The 19214-nt window shown below is 46.5% G+C and overlaps 1 protein-coding gene across 3 annotated transcripts in view; it reads left to right on the top strand.

The window, feature by feature from the left end:
- The window catches only part of ANO4 (anoctamin 4), a 384866-nt gene that overhangs the window by 309101 nt on the left and 56551 nt on the right, over window positions 1–19214 (top strand). For all 3 annotated transcript variants that reach the window (XM_073545027.1, XM_073545026.1, XM_073545025.1), the window contains one exon: window positions 9447–9483. In XM_073545027.1, coding sequence (XP_073401128.1) covers window positions 9447–9483 — 37 coding nt within the window. The remainder of the gene's footprint in view (window positions 1–9446; window positions 9484–19214) is intronic.

Here is a 19214-nt window from a genome sequence, read left to right as displayed (position 1 = left end):
TCCGTCTAGCCAGACGGGAATCCAGTACTTTCTCTACCTCATATTCCATGTTACCTTCAACCAATACAGGGTCTGGAGGTGCCACCCCCAGAACAACAGGTTCAACAAACCTCTTCAACAAAGATTTATGGAACACATTATGGATTTTAAATGTGACAGGAAGAGCCAAACGAAAAGAGACCGGATTAATAATCTCCACAATCTTGTAAGGTCCAATAAATCTAGGCTTAAACTTAGAAGAAGGCACCTTCATAGCAATATTTTTTGATGATAACCACACCATATCACCAACCTTAAACTGGGGACCAATGGTCCTATGTCGGTTGGAAAACCGCTGGGCCTTTTCCTGGGAGAGAGATAACTTATCCACCACTTGGTCCCAGATCTGGTGCATTCTCTCCACCACAGTGTCAACACCTGGGCAGGCAGAGGGCTCCACCTGCCCTGAAGAAAATCGAGGATGAAACCCAAAGTTACAAAAAAAAGGTGACATCAAAGTGGCAGAACTAGCTCTATTATTTAAAGCAAATTTGGCCAAGGGCAAAAATGAAACCCAATCATCCTGATCAGCAGAAATAAAACATCTCAAATATGACTCCAAGGTCTGGTTTGTTCTCTCTGTCTGCCCATTGGTCTGAGGGTGAAAAGCAGAGGAGAGGGACAACTGAATTCCCAGCCTGGAACAGAAAGTTCTTCAAAATCTAGACACAAACTGGACTCCTCTGTCAGATACAATGTTCTCAGGAATCCCGTGCAAACGAACCACCTGTTGTAAAAACAGGGGCACCAACTCAGAGGAAGACGGCAACTTAGGGAGTGGTACAAGATGAACCATCTTAGAGAACCTATCACAAATCACCCAAATAACAGTCATTCTCTGAGAGACAGGCATATCAAAGATGAAATCCATTGAAATATGGGTCCATGGCCTCTTGGGGACAGGCAAAGGCATCAACAACCCACTAGAGCGAGAACACGATTTAGACCAGGAGCACGTCCCACAGGACTGCACAAAATTCCTGACATCACGAGACAAGGAGGGCCACCAAAAAAAACCGACTCACCAGATCTCTAGTACCAAAAATACCAGGATGACCAGCCAAAGCAGAGCAATGAACTTCAGACATCACTCTCTTCTTCCACTGGTCAGGAACATACAACTTTCCACTGGGACAACGCTCAGGTTTGTCCTCCTGGAACTCTTCCAGAGCACGTTTCAAATCGGGCGAGATGGCAGAAAGAACTACCCCTTCACCTAAGATGGTAGCAGGCTTGGTCACCACAGGAGAATCAGCAAAGAAGCTCCTAGAGAGGGCGTCTGCCTTGACATTCTTTGTTCCAGGAAGAAAAGAAACCACAAAATCAAAACGTGTAAAAAACAAGGCCCACCTAGCCTGTCTAGGGTTCAAGCGCTTAGCCGACTCTAGGTAAATCAAATTCTTGTGGTCAGTGAGGACCACGACTTGATGTTTAGCTCCCTCCAACCAATGTCTCCACTCCTCAAATGCCCATTTCATGGCCAACAGTTCCCTATTCCCCACATCATAGTTACGTTCAGATGGAGAGAACTTTCGGGAAAAGAAAGCACAGGGATTCATTTTAGATGTTACAGGATCCTTTTGGGACAAAACAGCTCCTGCACCAATCTCAGAAGCATTCACCTCTACCTGGAATGGAAGTGAGACATCAGGTTGCCGCAAAACCGGGGCGGAGGTGAATCTTCGCTTCAGCTCCTGAAAGGAAGAAACAGCCTCTGGAGACCAATTTAACACATCAGCACCCTTCTTAGTCAAATCAGTCAATGGCTTGGCAATACTAGAAAATTTTGCTATAAATTTCCGATAAAAATTAGCAAAACCCAAAAACTTCTGGAGGGCCTTCAAAGAAGTGGGCTGAACCCAATCGTGAATGGCCTGTACCTTGGCCGGGTCCATTTCAATAGATGACGGGGACAAAATAAATCCCAAAAAAGAAATCCTCTGTACTCCAAAAAGGCATTTAGATCCTTTGACATACAGGGAATTCTCCCTCAAGATCCGGAACACAGTCCGAATATGTTCCACATGAGAATCCCAATCCTTGGAGAAGATCAAAATATCATCCAGATAGATAATCAAAAATGTATCGACAAAATCACGGAAAATATCGTTCATGAAGCACTGGAAGACAGAAGGGGCATTAGTGAGCCCAAAAGGCATCACCAGGTACTCAAAATGTCCCTCCGGAGTATTAAACGCCGTCTTCCATTCATCCCCATGCTTAATGCGAATAAGATTATACGCCCCCCTGAGGTCAAGCTTGGTAAGCCAGCAAGCACCTTTAACTCTGGAGAATAGATCAGAAATCAGGGGTAACGGATACTGATATTTAACAGTAATTTTGTTGAGGGCACGATAATCAATACAAGGTCTTAATGATCCATCCTTTTTGGCTACAAAAAAAAAACCGGCACCTAAGGGTGACGAGGATGGTCTAATATGACCCTTCTCCAACGCCTCCTTAATATAGGATCGCATAGCCTCGTGCTCGGGTACAGATAAATTGAAGAGCCGACCCTTGGGAAATTTACACCCCGGGCTCAGTTCAATTGCACAGTCATAACTCCTATGAGGAGGCAGCGACTCACTCATTCTCACTAAATACATCATAAAAGTCCGCCAAATAATCAGGAACATCATGCGACTGAGGAGAGGTGGAAAACACCGGAGCCTCACTAAAGGCACACCGACAACCCCAACTCACCACAGACACAGATTTCCAATCCAAAACTGGATTATGAATCTGTAACCAGGGAAACCCCAGAACAATAGTATCATGCAGATTATGCAACACCAAAAATCTGCAATTTTCTTGATGGTCTGGGGCGACCCACATTACCACCTGGGTCCAAAACTGGGGTTTATTTTTAGCCAAAGGAGTAGCATCAATCAATCAAAGGAATAGGCGTCTGCAGAGGTGTCATCGGAAATCCACAACATTTAGCAAAATCCAAGTCCATTAGGTTTAGGGCTGCTCCCGAATCCACAAAAGCCTTGGCGGAAAATGTGAACAGGGAGCAGATCAGAGTAATAGCCAGAAGAAACTTAGGTTGAACATCCCCAACAGAAAACGTGTGTGCAAAGCGTTTCTCTCGTTTAGGACAGACAGAAATAATATGCGAGGCATCTCCACAGAAAAAACACAACTTATTACGCCTTCTGAACTCCTGACGCTGCTCTCTGGAAAAAACTCTCACATTGCATAGGTTCAGACATTTGTTCAACAGGTGGCAACACCTCTCGTGCAACTTTGCGTTCGCGCAAACGCCGATCAACCTGAATGGCTAATGACATAGAATCGTCAAGACCAGAGGGAACAGGAAATCCCACCATAGTATCTTTTACGGCTTCTGACAACCCCTTCCGAAAGAGAGCAGCCAAGGCATTATCATTCCAGGTAGTAAGTACTGCCCACTTTCGGAATTTTTGACAGTACAATTCTGCAGAATCACGACCCTGGCTCAATGCCAGCAGGGTCTTTTCAGCCTGATCAATGGCATTAGGTTCGTCATACAACAACCCCAAAGCTTGAAAGAATGCGTTCACATTAGAATAGGATCATCTGGTTTCAAAGAAAATGCCCAATCCTGGGGATCGCCACGCAGCAAAGAGATGACAATTTTAACCTGCTGCGCGGAGCTCCCTGACAAGTTAGGCTTCAAGGCAAAAAATAATTTACAATTATTTTTGAAATTCAAAAATTTAGACCCATCCCCAAAAAATACATCAGGTGTAGGAATCTTTGGTTCAGCAGCATGTGAATGAGCAAGGTAGGCGGAAATTCCCCACACTTCCGCAGCGAGCTGCTCCACACGATCAGACAATTGCTTTATCTCCATTGAGAGAAAAAAATTCCCCCTACGGCCTCAGAGATATAGAGGAAAAAATATACACTTTTTTTTTTACAATTCTTTCCTGCTATTGAGTACCCTAGGATCTGCGGTATGGCGGGTGATTCTGTTATGAATGAGTCACCGTAGGAGGCAAAAGCAGAAATACAAGCTAAGTCCAGAAAACCAGAGAAGTTGGCAACTATCAGATTGCAGACCCCTGAACCTATCAACACAACTAGCAGTAGCTGTGGGGGGTACCTACGATGCCCTAGACCCCTCGATCACAGCCGGAGAATTACATAGGCCTAAAGAAAGAAAGGGGAAATCTAAACTTCCCCAGAGCAGACCCCAAAGCAATAGGCAGCCCCCAACATATAATGACGGTGAAGCAAGATGAAAATACTAACACTGACAGAAAGATAGACTTGAGCAAAGACGGGGCCCAAAACTACCTAGATAGGAAAGGACAGGAAGGCTGCTGTCTGCAATCTGCCAAAACCCTATCAAAGACATAAGCCAACAAGCTGATATGAAAAAGGCCCTGAAGCAGCTAGGCTTCAAAAACTAAATCAGCACTCAGGTATTTTCAGAAGACAGAGCTAAATGAATTCAGCACACCCCAGCAGGGAATGGCAGAAATCCAGAAAAACAAAGCAAAACAAAGTCAAAGCACCAAAGCAAAAGGCCGAGCAGCAAACTTAGCTTTAGAGGAGCAGGAATTCAGACTGGTCTCCAAGGATCCCACAGGGAAATCACCCGCAGGGCAGAAGGGCGTCGGCAGCCTTATATCCAGTCAGTAACTCCACTCAGCCAGTCATCATCATCAGCCTCAGGTGTTTGATAATCAGGCTCACTACCTTTCTTTACCAGAAGAGTGAGTTCCTCGGGCCTCAGTAATGAAGGGGAAAATGAACTCACAACAAATCATAAATCGCCTGTACGTTGGCCGGGTCCATTTCAATAGCCGACGGAGACAAAATAAATCCCAAAAATGAAATCCTCTGTACACCAAAGAGGCATTTCGATCCCTTAACATACAGAGAATTTTCCCTCAAAATCCGGATCACAGTCTGGACATGTTCCACATGAGAATCCCAATCACTGGAAAAGATCAAAATATCATCCAGATAAATGATCAAAAACTTATCCACAAAGTCCCGTAAAATATCGTTCATAAAAGATTGGAAGACAGAAGGGGCATTAGTGAGCCCAAAAGGCATCACCAGGTACTCAAAATGTCCCTCCGGAGTATTAAACGCCGTCTTCCATTCATCCCTGTGCTTGATGTGAATAAGATTATACGCCCCCCCTGAGGTCAAGCTTGGTAAACCAGCAGGCACTTTTAACTCTGGAAAATAAATCAGAAATCAGGGGTAACAGGTACTGATATTTAACAGTGATTTTGTTAAGGGAACGATAGTCAATACAAGGCCTTAATGAACCATCTTTCTTGGCTACAAAAAAACCCAGCACCTAAGGTTGAAGAGGATGGTCTAATATGACCCTTCTCCAACGACTCCTTGATATAAGATTGCATAGCATCATGTTCGGGTACCGATAAGTTGAAAAGCCGACCCTTGGGAAATTTACACCTGGGCATTAACTTAATTGCACAGTCATAACTACTATGAGGAGGCAAAGATGCAGACTTACTCTCACTAAATACATCAGAAAAATCAGCCAAATAATCAGGAATATCATGAGACTGGGGAGAGGTGGAGAAAACAGGAGTGTCACTAAGAACACACTGACAACCCCAACTCACCACAGACACAGATTTCCAATCCAAAACAGGATTATGAGTTTGCAACCAGGGAAAACCCAAAACAATAGTATCATGCAAATTGTGCAGCACCAAAAATGTACAATTTTCTTGGTGGTCCGGGGCGACCCACATTACCACCTAGGTCCAAAACTGGGGTTTATTCTCTGCCAAAGGAGTAGCATCAATACCCCTCAAAGGGATAGGAGCCCACAGGGGTATCATAGGAAAACCACAATGCTTAGCAAAGTCTAAATCCATCAGATTCAAAGCTGCTCCTGAATCTACAAAAGCCTTAGTGAAAAATGTAGACAAGGAGCAGATCAGAGTAATTGCCAAAAGGAACTTAGGTTGTACACTGCCCACAGCAAATGTGTGCGCAAAACGTTTTTCTCGTTTAGGGCAGACAGAAATAGTATGAGAGGCATCTCTACAGAAAAAACACAGCTTATTACGCCTTCTAAACTCCTGAAGTTGCGCCCTAGACAAAACCCTATCACATTTCATGGGTTCAAAAGGCGGCAACGCCTCTCGTGTAGTTTTACGTTCACGTAAAGGCCGATCAACTTGAATGGCTAATGACATAGAATCATCAAGACCAGAGGGAACAGGAAATCCGACCATAACATCTTTTACGGTTTCTGCCAAACCTTTCTGAAAGAGCGCTGCTAAGGCACCGTCATTCCATGCAGTAAGGACCGCCCACTTTTGGAATTTTCGACAGTATAACTGCAGAATCCTGACCCTGGTTCAATGCCAATAGGGTTTTCTCAGCTTGATCAATAGCATTAGGTTCATCATACAACAACCCCAAGGCTTGAAAAAATGCATCCACATTAGTCAGAATAGGATCTCCAGGTGTCAGAGAAAAAGCCCAATCCTGGGGATCGCCACGCAGCAAGGAGATGACAATTTTAACCTGCTGCACAGAGCTCCCTGATGAGTTAGGCTTCAAGGCAAGAAATAGTTTACAATTATTCTTAAAATTCAAAAATTTAGACCGATCCCCAGAAAACACATCAAGAGTAGGGATTTTTTGGTTCAACAGCTGATGATTGAGCGAGATAGGCGGAAACTCCCCGCACTTCAGCAGCAAGCTGCTCAACACGATCAGACAATTACTTAATCTCCATTAAAGAAAAAATCCTTCTACGGCCCCAGAGAAAAAGAGGAAACAATATATAAAAAAAAACTGACACTTTCTTTTATTTACAATTCTCTCCTGCTTTTGAGTACCCTAGAATCTGCAGTTTAGGCTGGTGATTCTGTTATGATTGGGTTACCGAGGAGGAAAGCAAGACCAAGCTAAGCCACAGAAAACCAGAGAGGTTGGTAACTAAGTGGATTGTAGACCCTTGATCCTATCCACACAACTAGCAATAGCTGTGGAGCGTACCTACGATGATCCTAGACGCCTCGACACAGCCGGAGAACTAAATAAGCCTAAATTAAGAAAGGGAAAATCTAAACTGCCCCAGAGCAGACCCCAAAGGAATAGATAGCCCCCAACATATATTGTCGGTGAGACAAGATGAAAACACAAACGCAGGTAGGAAAATAGACTGAGCAAATGATGGGGCCCACACTAACTGGACAGGAAAGGAAAGACTCTGTCTGCATTCACGCAAAAAACCCTGCAAAAAATGCCCAGCATTTCTGATAGAAAAATACTGAAGTCACTAGACTTCGCCAACTATATCAGCACTGTGGTATATTCTGAAAGCAGAGCAAAAAGAGGCCAATCTAATAAGGGACAAAAACAAACTGGCACAAACAGTAACATAAGGTTGGAAATTCAGCACAGCCCCAGCCGGGGCTGGCTGACCACACAAAACTGAAATAGACAAAACCAAATCAGATGTGAACAATAGCAAAAGAACACTTAGCTTGAGCATGCAGGGACTGAGCTGGAAACTAAGACCTCACGAGGCAGGAAAAAATCACCAGCAGGAATAGAGGGAGTCGGCTGTCTTAAATCCAGTCAGAAACTCCAGATCTCCAGTCATCCTCCTCATTATCAGGTGGCAGGCCTCTGTTAATTAGATCAACTCCATTACCTCCAGTAACCACCAGAGGGAGCCTGGGAAGAGAACTCGTGACCGCTCTATCAATATAACCAGCTCCACTACCTTCACTAGTAACCAGAGGTAGGCCATAAAGCGAATTCACAACAAGGTTACTTCTTTTAGGTGCTTCATAGCTTTTGACATTTGAGGCAATTAAAAGAGGAGGCGTAAGTCAGAACACATGCACAGCACTGAAATTTTGATGTCCATGATTTTTTTTGCTTTTTTCAGTGCTTTTTTAGAAGGTTTCTAGACAAAATCTACCTGAAAAAGACATTTTTCCAGGTTTTTGAAGTCATCTTTCTTTTTCCGTCTTATGGTATTTGTTGACTTTTTTACATAGTAACATAGTAACATAGTTATTAAGGTTGAAGGGAGCCTTTAAGTCCATCTAGTTCAACCCATATGCTGTCCTAACCTGCCCTAACATGTGCCTAATTTTTCAAAATGACATACTGTATTGGGTTTATAAATTTTGCTCAAGATAGAAAATGCTTTTTTTTCTGGTGTAACGCCTTCTCCCTCTCGCAATTTTCTGTTTTTCATTTTTTGGTCTCTTTCTTCCAAGAGCCATAACTTTTTTATTTTTTTGTCAATACGGCCGTATGAGGGCTTGTTTTTGTGGGACAAGTTGTACTTTCGAATGACACTATTTGTTCTACCACAAAGTGTACTGGAAAACTGGAAAAAAATTTCAAGTGCGTCAAAATTGCAAAAAATGTGCATTTTCACAATTGTTTCTTGAGTTTTGTGAAATTGCAAATGCTGCTGCATTGATGCACATGACAGAGGATAATCCTCTGTGATATGCATCAGTTGAGAGCATTTGCAGTTTCACAACTCTGATCTCTCAGCAGCAGGCATCAACTAAGGTTCAATTAATCTCAGTCCCTATATACAGCTTTTTCCTCTCAGTATATCTCTCCTTTCAGTCCGCTGTATACAGCCCTATCTTGCAATATATCTCTCCTTTCAGCCACTCCATATACAGCCTCTTCCTACCATATATCTATCTTTGAAGCCACGTTATACAGAACACCATCCTACAGTGTACCCTTAAGCACCCTCTATACAGCTCCATCCTGCAAATACAAAAAGGAAACAGCTCAGCTTACCCCACAGAGTGGTAGAATCATCTCGTCATAACTTATAAATTATGAGTTATTATTAAGATGCCAAGGACTTGTGTTTGAAACACGTAACAGTCCTACAGAAGTGTTCTTCAACTTTCTATACTGTTGAATGTTATTTGTTTCTAATAAATTGTGGTTTGGAACTTACTCTTGAATACGTTCTGGACAGCTTTCCTTCTGTCTACTATATTGAGACCTATCCTGCAGTATATCACTCTTTTTAGTTAAGACTAGAGACGAGCGAATATCTTCGGCTCCCTCCTTATTTGGCAAGCTATAGCACTTAACGAACAAGCTGCCGTGGGAACCCGGATACCTGGATTGCTCCTGCTGATCAGCTGTTCAGCGGTGCAGCTGCATGTGTCATGGCTGTGTGACAGTCACAATGCATACATGGAGAGCTGATTATCGGGAGCGCTCCAGGTATCCAGGGTCCCGCGGCAGCTTCTTCAGTAAGCGCTATAGCTTGCCGAATAAGGAGGGAGCCGAAGATATTCGCTCATCTCTAGTTAAGACCACATTATGATTTTGGGAATAACCCTTTAATACCTAGTTGCATGCCAGCAGAAGATTGGTGACAAGTGACATTAAACCTTATCTGTTCTGTTTTACAGTTGTATGAAAAAGTTGCACTTTTTCTCACTAACCTCGGTAAGAATAAATAAATATTTGTGATGTATATTCATGCTTATAGCTGTGTATTCACTTGGAGACCCGAGAATATAATGAACAAGAAGCAATGTGAATTGTTAAATATTATTACCTAGCTGTGAGGCGACAATAGCCAATCTTGCAAAAGTGAGTCTCTGTGATATGTGCTTATGGGGTATAGAGCCTTTGTACAGTTAATAAAGAACTTAAATCAATATTTAAAGTGGTTATCTGTTTTTTTTTTTTACATTTATAATCTATGCTTAAGGTATTCCATCAATATTCATCTGTGGGAGTCTGATTTTTGGAATCCTTGTAGATCAGGTGTTTATAGGGGCTCAACTTTGTTTTCAGCACTGCTTCTTGTTCATGTTTTACACTTCTCAGTAAAGCAGAGCTGCATACTTTTACTTATATTTGGGGTTGGTATTGCAGTTCAGTCTCATTCTTTTTAAGGTAGCCTATCAGCATAAAATGACTATTAAAACCAAGCACAGATTCTCTATTCCCTCTTTGATGACACTTCGTTTGAGAATCCCAGTGCATGCTGGGATACTCAAACGAAACCTCATCAGGAGCAGAGGCTGCAGTCACTGCCACAGTCCCTGCTTCCTCTCTGAAAGAAAGTGTCATCAGTGACAGTCATACCAGGGGCTGGATGCGCTCTATTGCAGACTCAGATCAGTAGTAACAGCAACAAAGCAGTATCAGAACACTCGGCGTGCAGAGATCAGCACTGCCACCACTAGTGACGACCCTGGTCTCTGCACTTTGGGTATTCTGACAACATGCTCTGGTACCAGCTCTTTACTGGTGATCTGAGCTGACCAGAGAGTGCAGCTGTCATTATGTGTATCACACAATGCACATCGCACAGGGACTAGCCCAACCCCTGAAACGAGCATTACTGATGACTAGAGTTGAGCGAAACGGGTCGAAAAAATTCAAAAGTCGCCGACTTTTGGCAAAGTCGGGTTTCATGAAACGAAACCCGACCGTAGGATGAGGTCGGCCACGAGGTCGGCGACTTACGCGCCAAAGTCGCGTTTCAAAAGTTTGTTTTGCGCTCTTTTTCAGCCAATCAGGATCCACGGACACTGTGGGCAACGTGATGACCTAGGCACGGGTCACCACCATCTTTCAGAAGGGCATGCAAGTGATTGGCTTGCTTTGGTGGGCGTCACAGGGGGTATAAAAGGGCGTGCACGCCGACCGCCATCTTACTTCTGCCGATCTTAGTATAGGGAGAGGTTGCTGCTGATTCTGTAGGGAGAGTGTTAGGCAGGGAAGAAGACAAAAAAACTGCTTCTGCTGCTAGCGATTTGGCCTGCACAACACACAAGTCACTGTGTGTGCAGTGCAAGGGGAGGCTATATTGTGTAAAGGCTTCCTGACACGCTGGCATTGCTGTTTACCCACTGCTCCGCAAACTGTTTTTTAAAAGCAATCCAATCTCCCTTATCCTCTAGTCACTTTTGTCACAGCTGTGCCATCGAGCCTGTCACATAGCGCTCAGATATCAGTGGGCCTCACACAATCCACAAGTGTCCAGTGTCCAAAAGTGTGCGCAGAGATTCAAAATCTCCATTATCCTCTCGTCACTTTGGTCACAGGCAGCTGTGCCATCGAGCGTGTCACATAGCGCTCAGATATCAGTGGGCCTCACACAATCCACAAGTGTCCAGTGTCCAAAAGTGTGTGCAGAGATTCAAAATCTCCATTATCCTCTCGTCACTTTGGTCACAGGCAGCTGTGCCATCGAGCGTGTCACATAGCGCTCAGATATCAGTGGGCCTCACACAATCCACAAGTGTCCAGTGTCCAAAAGTGTGCGCAGAGATTCAAAATCTCCATTATCCTCTCGTCACTTTGGTCACAGGCAGCTGTGCCATCGAGCGTGTCACATAGCGCTCAGATATCAGTGGGCCTCACACAATCCACAAGTGTCCAGTGTCCAAAAGTGTGCGCAGAGATTCAAAATCTCCATTATCCTCTCGTCACTTTGGTCACAGGCAGCTGTGCCATCGAGCGTGTCACATAGCGCTCAGATATCAGTGGGCCTCACACAATCCACAAGTGTCCAGTGTCCAAAAGTGTGCGCAGAGATTCAAAATCTCCATTATCCTCTCGTCACTTTTGTCACAGGCAGCTGTGCCATCGAGCCTGTCACATAGCGCTCAGATATCAGTGGGCCTCACACAATCCACAAGTGTCCAGTGTCCAAAAGTGTGCGCAGAGATTCAAAATCTCCATTATCCTCTCGTCACTTCGGTCACAGGCAGCTGTGCCATCGAGCGTGTCACATAGCGCTCAGATATCAGTGGGCCTCACACAATCCACAAGTGTCCAGTGTCCAAAAGTGTGCGCAGAGATTCAAAATCTCCATTATCCTCTCGTCACTTTGGTCACAGGCAGCTGTGCCATCGAGCGTGTCACATAGCGCTCAGATATCAGTGGGCCTCACACAATCCACAAGTGTCCAGTGTCCAAAAGTGTGCGCAGAGATTCAAAATCTCCATTATCCTCTCGTCACTTTGGTCACAGGCAGCTGTGCCATCGAGCGTGTCACATAGCGCTCAGATATCAGTGGGCCTCACACAATCCACAAGTGTCCAGTGTCCAAAAGTGTGCGCAGAGATTCAAAATCTCCATTATCCTCTCGTCACTTTGGTCACAGGCAGCTGTGCCATCGAGCGTGTCACATAGCGCTCAGATATCAGTGGGCCTCACACAATCCACAAGTGTCCAGTGTCCAAAAGTGTGCGCAGAGATTCAAAATCTCCATTATCCTCTCGTCACTTTGGTCACAGGCAGCTGTGCCATCGAGCGTGTCACATAGCGCTCAGATATCAGTGGGCCTCACACAATCCACAAGTGTCCAGTGTCCAAAAGTGTGCGCAGAGATTCAAAATCTCCATTATCCTCTCGTCACTTTGGTCACAGGCAGCTGTGCCATCGAGCGTGTCACATAGCGCTCAGATATCAGTGGGCCTCACACAATCCACAAGTGTCCAGTGTCCAAAAGTGTGCGCAGAGATTCAAAATCTCCATTATCCTCTCGTCACTTTGGTCACAGGCAGCTGTGCCATCGAGCGTGTCACATAGCGCTCAGATATCAGTGGGCCTCACACAATCCACAAGTGTCCAGTGTCCAAAAGTGTGCGCAGAGATTCAAAATCTCCATTATCCTCTCGTCACTTTGGTCACAGGCAGCTGTGCCATCGAGCGTGTCACATAGCGCTCAGATATCAGTGGGCCTCACACAATCCACAAGTGTCCAGTGTCCAAAAGTGTGCGCAGAGATTCAAAATCTCCATTATCCTCTCGTCACTTTGGTCACAGGCAGCTGTGCCATCGAGCGTGTCACATAGCGCTCAGATATCAGTGGGCCTCACACAATCCACAAGTGTCCAGTGTCCAAAAGTGTGCGCAGAGATTCAAAATCTCCATTATCCTCTCGTCACTTTGGTCACAGGCAGCTGTACCATCGAGCCTGTCACATAGCGCTCAGATATCAGTGGGCCTCACACAATCCACAAGTGTCCAGTGTCCAAAAGTGTGCGCAGAGATTCAAAATCTCCATTATCCTCTCGTCACTTTGGTCACAGGCAGCTGTGCCATCGAGCCTGTCACATAGCGCTCAGATATCAGTGGGCCTCACACAATCCAAAAGTGTCCACTGTCCACAAGTGTGTGCAGAAATTCTAAATCTCCCCTGTCCTATAGACACCTTGTACCTTGTTTTACATTACTATATAGTTTGTTGGATTTTGTCTACATTTCTACCAAAAATGAGGAAGGCTGGTGGAAGAGGCCGTGGAATTGGGCGGGGGTTGGCAGCTGGTAATGATGGTGTTGGTGGTGGATCTGATGGTAGTGGCAAGAGCAAAATAGGACCGAATGCAGGAGGTGCTGACCCTGCGTCATCGTCTGGCTACATAAGGCCTCGAACGCTTAGTTTTCTAGGAGTTGGCAAACCGCTTTTAAAGGCAGAGCATCAGGAAAAAGTTTTGTCTTACATTGCTGACTCAGCCTCCAGCTCTATCGCCTCCTCTTCTTCAGTTGTAAAAAGTAAAAGCACTGAGTCGTCATTGGAGGCTCATGTTCATGAACCACACCTTTCCTTGTGTCCTTCACCCCAACCAAGATTGAAGGATGACGCAGGCCATACTACTGATTACTCCATGGAGCTGTTTTCACATACCATGCCTGGATTATCAAGTGAAATGGTGAATTACCCAGGCCAAGATGAATCTGACATGGAGTGCACTGATGCACAGCCGCTGATGGATGATTCTGCTGGTACATTCACTCAGAGCACTACATTGTCCTCGCAGTGTACAGAGCCAGATTTTGACCCTGATGAGACTCAGGTGCCCCTTCCCGCACACTATACCACCATACACGGTGACACAGAGAAAGGTGCACATGACATAGAAGAGGAGGTGATGGATGACCCAGTTGTTGACCCAGATTGGCATCCATTGGGGGAAGAGGGTGCTGCTTCCAATAGCTCAGATGAGGAGCATCCACAGCAGACATCGACATCGCAACAGCTGTTATCTGGCAGGCCCGGAGCACTCCAAAGACAGGTTCCAAACATCAAAAGAGTTGCTGGACAGCTTGTCCAGAGGGTCAAAAGATCACAGCGTGCTAGGCCGCAAAATGTCTGCCAAAGTAGGAAGAGTGCAGTGTGGCACTTTTTTGAACAAAATCCTCATGATCAGGCCAAGGTTATCTGTAAGAAGTGCGCAAAGACCTTTAGCCGAGGGAAAAATCTGAAAAATTTGAATACCAGTTGCATGCTTAGACATTTAACCAGCATGCACTTGCAAGCGTGGACACAACTCCAAACCTCAAGTGCCACATGTGCAACTGATCACAACGAAGGTAGTCAGCAACGCTACATTGTTTCCCCCACTGTAAGCCCACCGGTTAGCACAGCAGCAAATGTTGAGGTGTCGTTGCAAGACCACAGCAGTCAGGGAATCCCACTGTTATATCAACGAAAGACTGATTCTAGGCCATCAGAAAGAACACCAACTCCATCACCATCATCAACCCTCTCTCAGTCCGCCCTGTCCACCGCTACTTCCACCATATGCAGCTCTCAAGTCCAGCTCACCCTCCCAGACACTATGAGTAGGTCAAGAAAGTACTCAGTCTCTCATCCGCGTACACTGGGTTTGAACGCCCACATTGCCAAACTAATCTCGTTTGAGATGATGCCCTTTCGGTTTGTGGAAAGCACAGCTTTCCGCGAACTCATGGCCTATGCAGTACCATGCTATGACCTACCCAGTCGCCACTTCTTCTCTCGCAAAGCCATCCCAGCCCTCCACCATCATGTGAAAGACCGCATTGTCCATGCACTCAAGCAGTCAGTGAGCGGAAAGGTGCACCTCACAACTGATGCATGGTCCAGTCGGCATGGCCAGGGCCGTTACGTGTCCATCACTGCGCACTGGGTTAATGTGGTGGATGCAGGGTCCACAGGGGACAGCGGTGGTGGGACAGTGCTGCCTAGACCACGGTATAGGAAACAGTTGGCTGTAGGCTTTCGACCCTCCTCCTCCTCCTCCTCCTCCTCCTCCTCCAGAAGCGAAAGCTCATCCACAGAGCGCAGTCGTACGAGCACTCCATCTGCAGCTGCCACTGTTGCACACGATGTGGCCCCCTATCGAGCAGCTAGTGGAAAGCGTCAGCAGGCTGTGTTGCAGAAGATGTGTTTGGGCGACAGACACACCGCCGAGGTGCTGGCCGAGTACTTGAAGCGACAAACTGAGTCATGGCTGGGCAGTGTACATCTTGAGGCAGGCAAGGTAGTTAGTGATAACGGCCGTAATTTTGTGGCAGCCATAGCCCTTTCAAAACTCAGCCACATACCTTGCTTGGCTCACACCTTGAACCTGGTGGTGCAGTGCTTCCTCAAAAATTATCCGGAGTTAACAGCCCTGCTCCAGAAGGTGCGAAGACTGTGCGCGCACATCCGCCGGTCGCCTGTACACTCCGTTCGTATGCAGAAGCTGCAGCGATTGCTCCACCTTCCCAACCACCGCCTCATTATCGACATTGCAACAAGGTGGAATTCCACCCTGCACATGGTGGAGCGGCTGTGCGAGCAGAGGCAGGCCATAATGCATTTGTGGGAGGATACACGGCAAGGCACTTTGAGAGCAGACATGGAGTTGACAGGCGTGCAGTGGTCGAAGCTGAAAGACCTTTGTAAAGTCCTTCAGTGTTTTGAGGAATGCACACGGCTGGTAAGCGCAGACGACGCCATCCTAAGCATGAGCTTCCCACTTATGCGTCTGCTCATGCAAACTTTGACGCACCTTAAGGAGCAGGCGTCTGCAGCCAATGTTGATGAGGAGGAGGGAATCCTTGATGACATTCAGCCATTGTCTGCTCAGGGACCTCTCCTGGACGAGGTGGAGGAAGAAGAGGAGGAGGAGGAGGATGATGGGGATGATTACTTAGGGGAGGAGGATGCATCTCGTGGGGCAAGTGAAAATGTTGGCGTGGCAAGGTCTGGTACAGGGTTTGTGCGTGACTGGAGGGATGTGGATTTGCCAGAAAGTGCTCCTCCACCCAGCACTCACAGTGCATCATTGACACCGGGAACATTGGCCCACATGTCAGATTATGCCTTGCGGATCCTAAAAAGGGACCCCCGCATTGCCAAAATGATGAACGATGACGACTACTGGTTGGCCAGCATCCTGGATCCACGCTATAAAGGCAAATTACAAAACATCATGCCACAGGAGAACCTTGACCTAATATTGGCTAATAAACAAGCAACTCTGGTAAATCGGTTGCTTGAGGCATTCCCAGCACACAGCAGCGGTGATGGTTCTCACACGAGCCGTACGGGCCGGGGGCAGCTTGGCAGAGGTGTTCGTGGTGCACACAGCAGAAGTGGCGTTGGAGACAGGGGTTTCATGACAATGTTGTGGACTGATTTTTCAAATACCGCTCACACAACTGGTAATACTGCATCGATGGAAAGTGACAGGAGACAGCAGTTGTCAACTATGGTTACAAACTACTTTTCCTCCCATATCGATGTTCTCCCACACAGGTCATTCCCCTTTGACTATTGGGCCGCTAAACTGGACACCTGGCCTGAATTGGCCCAATATGCCTTACAGGAGCTCGCTTGCCCAGCTGCAAGTGTGCTATCGGAAAGAGTCTTCAGTGCAGCTGGATCAATCCTGACAGAAAAAAGGACCCGTCTGTCAACCCAAAATGTGGATGATCTAACCTTCATTAAAATGAACCACGCATGGGTTTCCAAGGATTTTGTCCCACCTTCCCCTGATGACACATAGGGTGACAGAAAAATGGCTTGCTTTGGTCCACCTCTTCCTGGTACTTCACCTATTTCGCCTTTTGCATCAGCTGAATGTCCAACATCAACATATGCCACTTTCTAAAACTCCCTAACTGTGCTGCCTCCCCCCCATGGCCGGGGTCACCACCTACCGCACGACACCGTGCGAGTGCCGTTGCCCTGGACAGGTGGGTAGGCCGACTCTTGGGCGCGGGCACTGGCACAGGGTCCCTCATAGTGCAATCAAGTGTCTCTGACGGTGGTGGTGCACACCCGCCGTCAGACACACCGCTGTACTATGAGGGGCCCAGTGCCAGTACCGACGCCCACGAGTGGGCCCCCCTTGCTTGGGCAGGGCCCCAGCATTTGCAATCTTTACCTCTCCCTGCTCCTCCGCTGTGTAATCTGGGCCGTCAAATCCATACTGTGCCTGACACCGTCTGAGCCTGCCTCCTGAGACATATATTTTGAATGTGTACGCTATCCATACATGTTATCCGGGGATACGGTACCCTTTCTAACCTTTGTGCAATCACGTGCAATCCATACTGGGCCTAACACCGTCTGAGCCTGCCTCCTGAGACATATATTTTGAATGTGTACGCTATCCATACATGTTATCCGGGGATACGGTACCCTTTCTAACCTTTGTGCAATCACGTGCAATCCATACTGTGCCTGACACCGTCTGAGCCTGCCTCCTGAGACATATATTTTGAATGTGTACGCTATCCATACATGTTATCCAGGGATACGGTACCCTTTCTAACCTTTGTGCAATCACGTGCAATCCATACTGGGCCTGACACCGTCTGAGCCTGCCTCCTGAGACATATATTTTGAATGTGTACGCTATCCATACATGTTATCCAGGGATACGGTACCCTTTCTAACCTTTGTGCAATCACATGCAATCCATACTGGGCGTGAGAACGGCTGGCGAGCTGTTAAGCAAGCTACAGCACCTGTCCAGACAAGTACAGGGATTCCCTAGCGAGGAGACTTATTTGATTGTTTTCAATGTTGGGACAGCAATTTTTGGGGAGCACTATACTCTGGAGAATGATAGATGGGGCCCACCATACACTGGAACATTCCAAAGGTGGACATCAGACACTGGAGCAGCATTTACAGGGCCCATTATACACTAGAGCATTAGAAATGGGGCCCATTATGTTTGGAGCATTATTTGGGCCCATAAGACAGTGGAGCTTCATCCATGGGGACCAACATATACTGTAGCATTATGTGGAGCTCATCATATACTGTTTCAAACATTATATGGGACCAATGATTCTGTATGGAGAAATAGATGGGCCTCGTCATGAGATGTAAAAAGTGAGGTATTTTTCATTGTACTATACCGCTATTTATCTGCCGTATCGGAGCATGATGAGTTGTGGTATGTGTTAAAGGGGCGCTCTTTCGCCCAGGGCACATGAAAACCTGCAGCCAGCCCTCCCCCCCACAACTTTAGCCAAATAACCCCCATTTTTCAGTGCGTAACTTGTATTATGAAGTTAATTAAGGTTGACAAGCTTAAGTAAGAAGAATTGATGCTTTTGGCATTCAAATGGGCACTGTAGGTGTGTTTCCTGTCCTCCTCTCACTGCCGACTTTTATTCCCCATTGACTTACATTGGGTTTCGTGTTTCAGGACGACCCCGACTTTTCCCTATAATCGGACGATCTTGCTCGACCCGACTTTTGGAAAAGTCGGGTTTCACGAAACGAAACGCGACCCTAAAAAACCAAAAGTCGCTCAACTCTACTGATGACCCTTCGATTCAGGTAGGGGACGGTGACTGCAGCCTCTAACCCCTGATGGCACTTCTTTTTGACTATCCCAGCATGCACTGCAATTCTCAAATGAAGCCTGTAACGGGAGTGGTGGAACCACTGTGTCGTGGTCCGAGGAGAGCCGAGAGGGGTGTGACTAGGTGAGCACATGACTTTTCACTAGAGTCCCTGATGATGAGGTTAGGCTTGGCTGTCGATGAACACTAGCTCCATGACAGACTACGGATGCACAGCAGTTGACCCCCCACTGGCAGCTGGAACAGCCCGGAGGGAAAGAACTACTGATGCAGGCAGGCACAGGCAGGTGCGGACTGGTATGGCTGATATACAGACTGGCATGGCAAGTTCTGGTGAGTCTGGCTGATGTACAGACTATTACTGATGGTGCAGGTGGGATCTGGATGTAACACAGATGGGCACGGCAGGTGCAGGCGGATCTGGCTGTAGCAGGTGCAGGCAGGTACGGCTGTAATACAGATTGGTACGGCAAGTGCAGATAGATCCGGCTGATATACAGACTGGCTCAGAAAGTGCTGGCGAGTCCGGCTGATGTACAGACTGGTATGGTAGATGCAGGAGGGTTCGTCTATATATG

Source organism: Dendrobates tinctorius, unplaced genomic scaffold (genome assembly GCF_039654945.1).
Source record: "Dendrobates tinctorius isolate UK_male_01 unplaced genomic scaffold, ASM3965494v1 ptg000139l, whole genome shotgun sequence".
Classification (NCBI taxonomy): Eukaryota; Metazoa; Chordata; class Amphibia; order Anura; family Dendrobatidae; genus Dendrobates; species Dendrobates tinctorius.
This window is presented reverse-complemented; position numbering and strand designations above follow the sequence as displayed.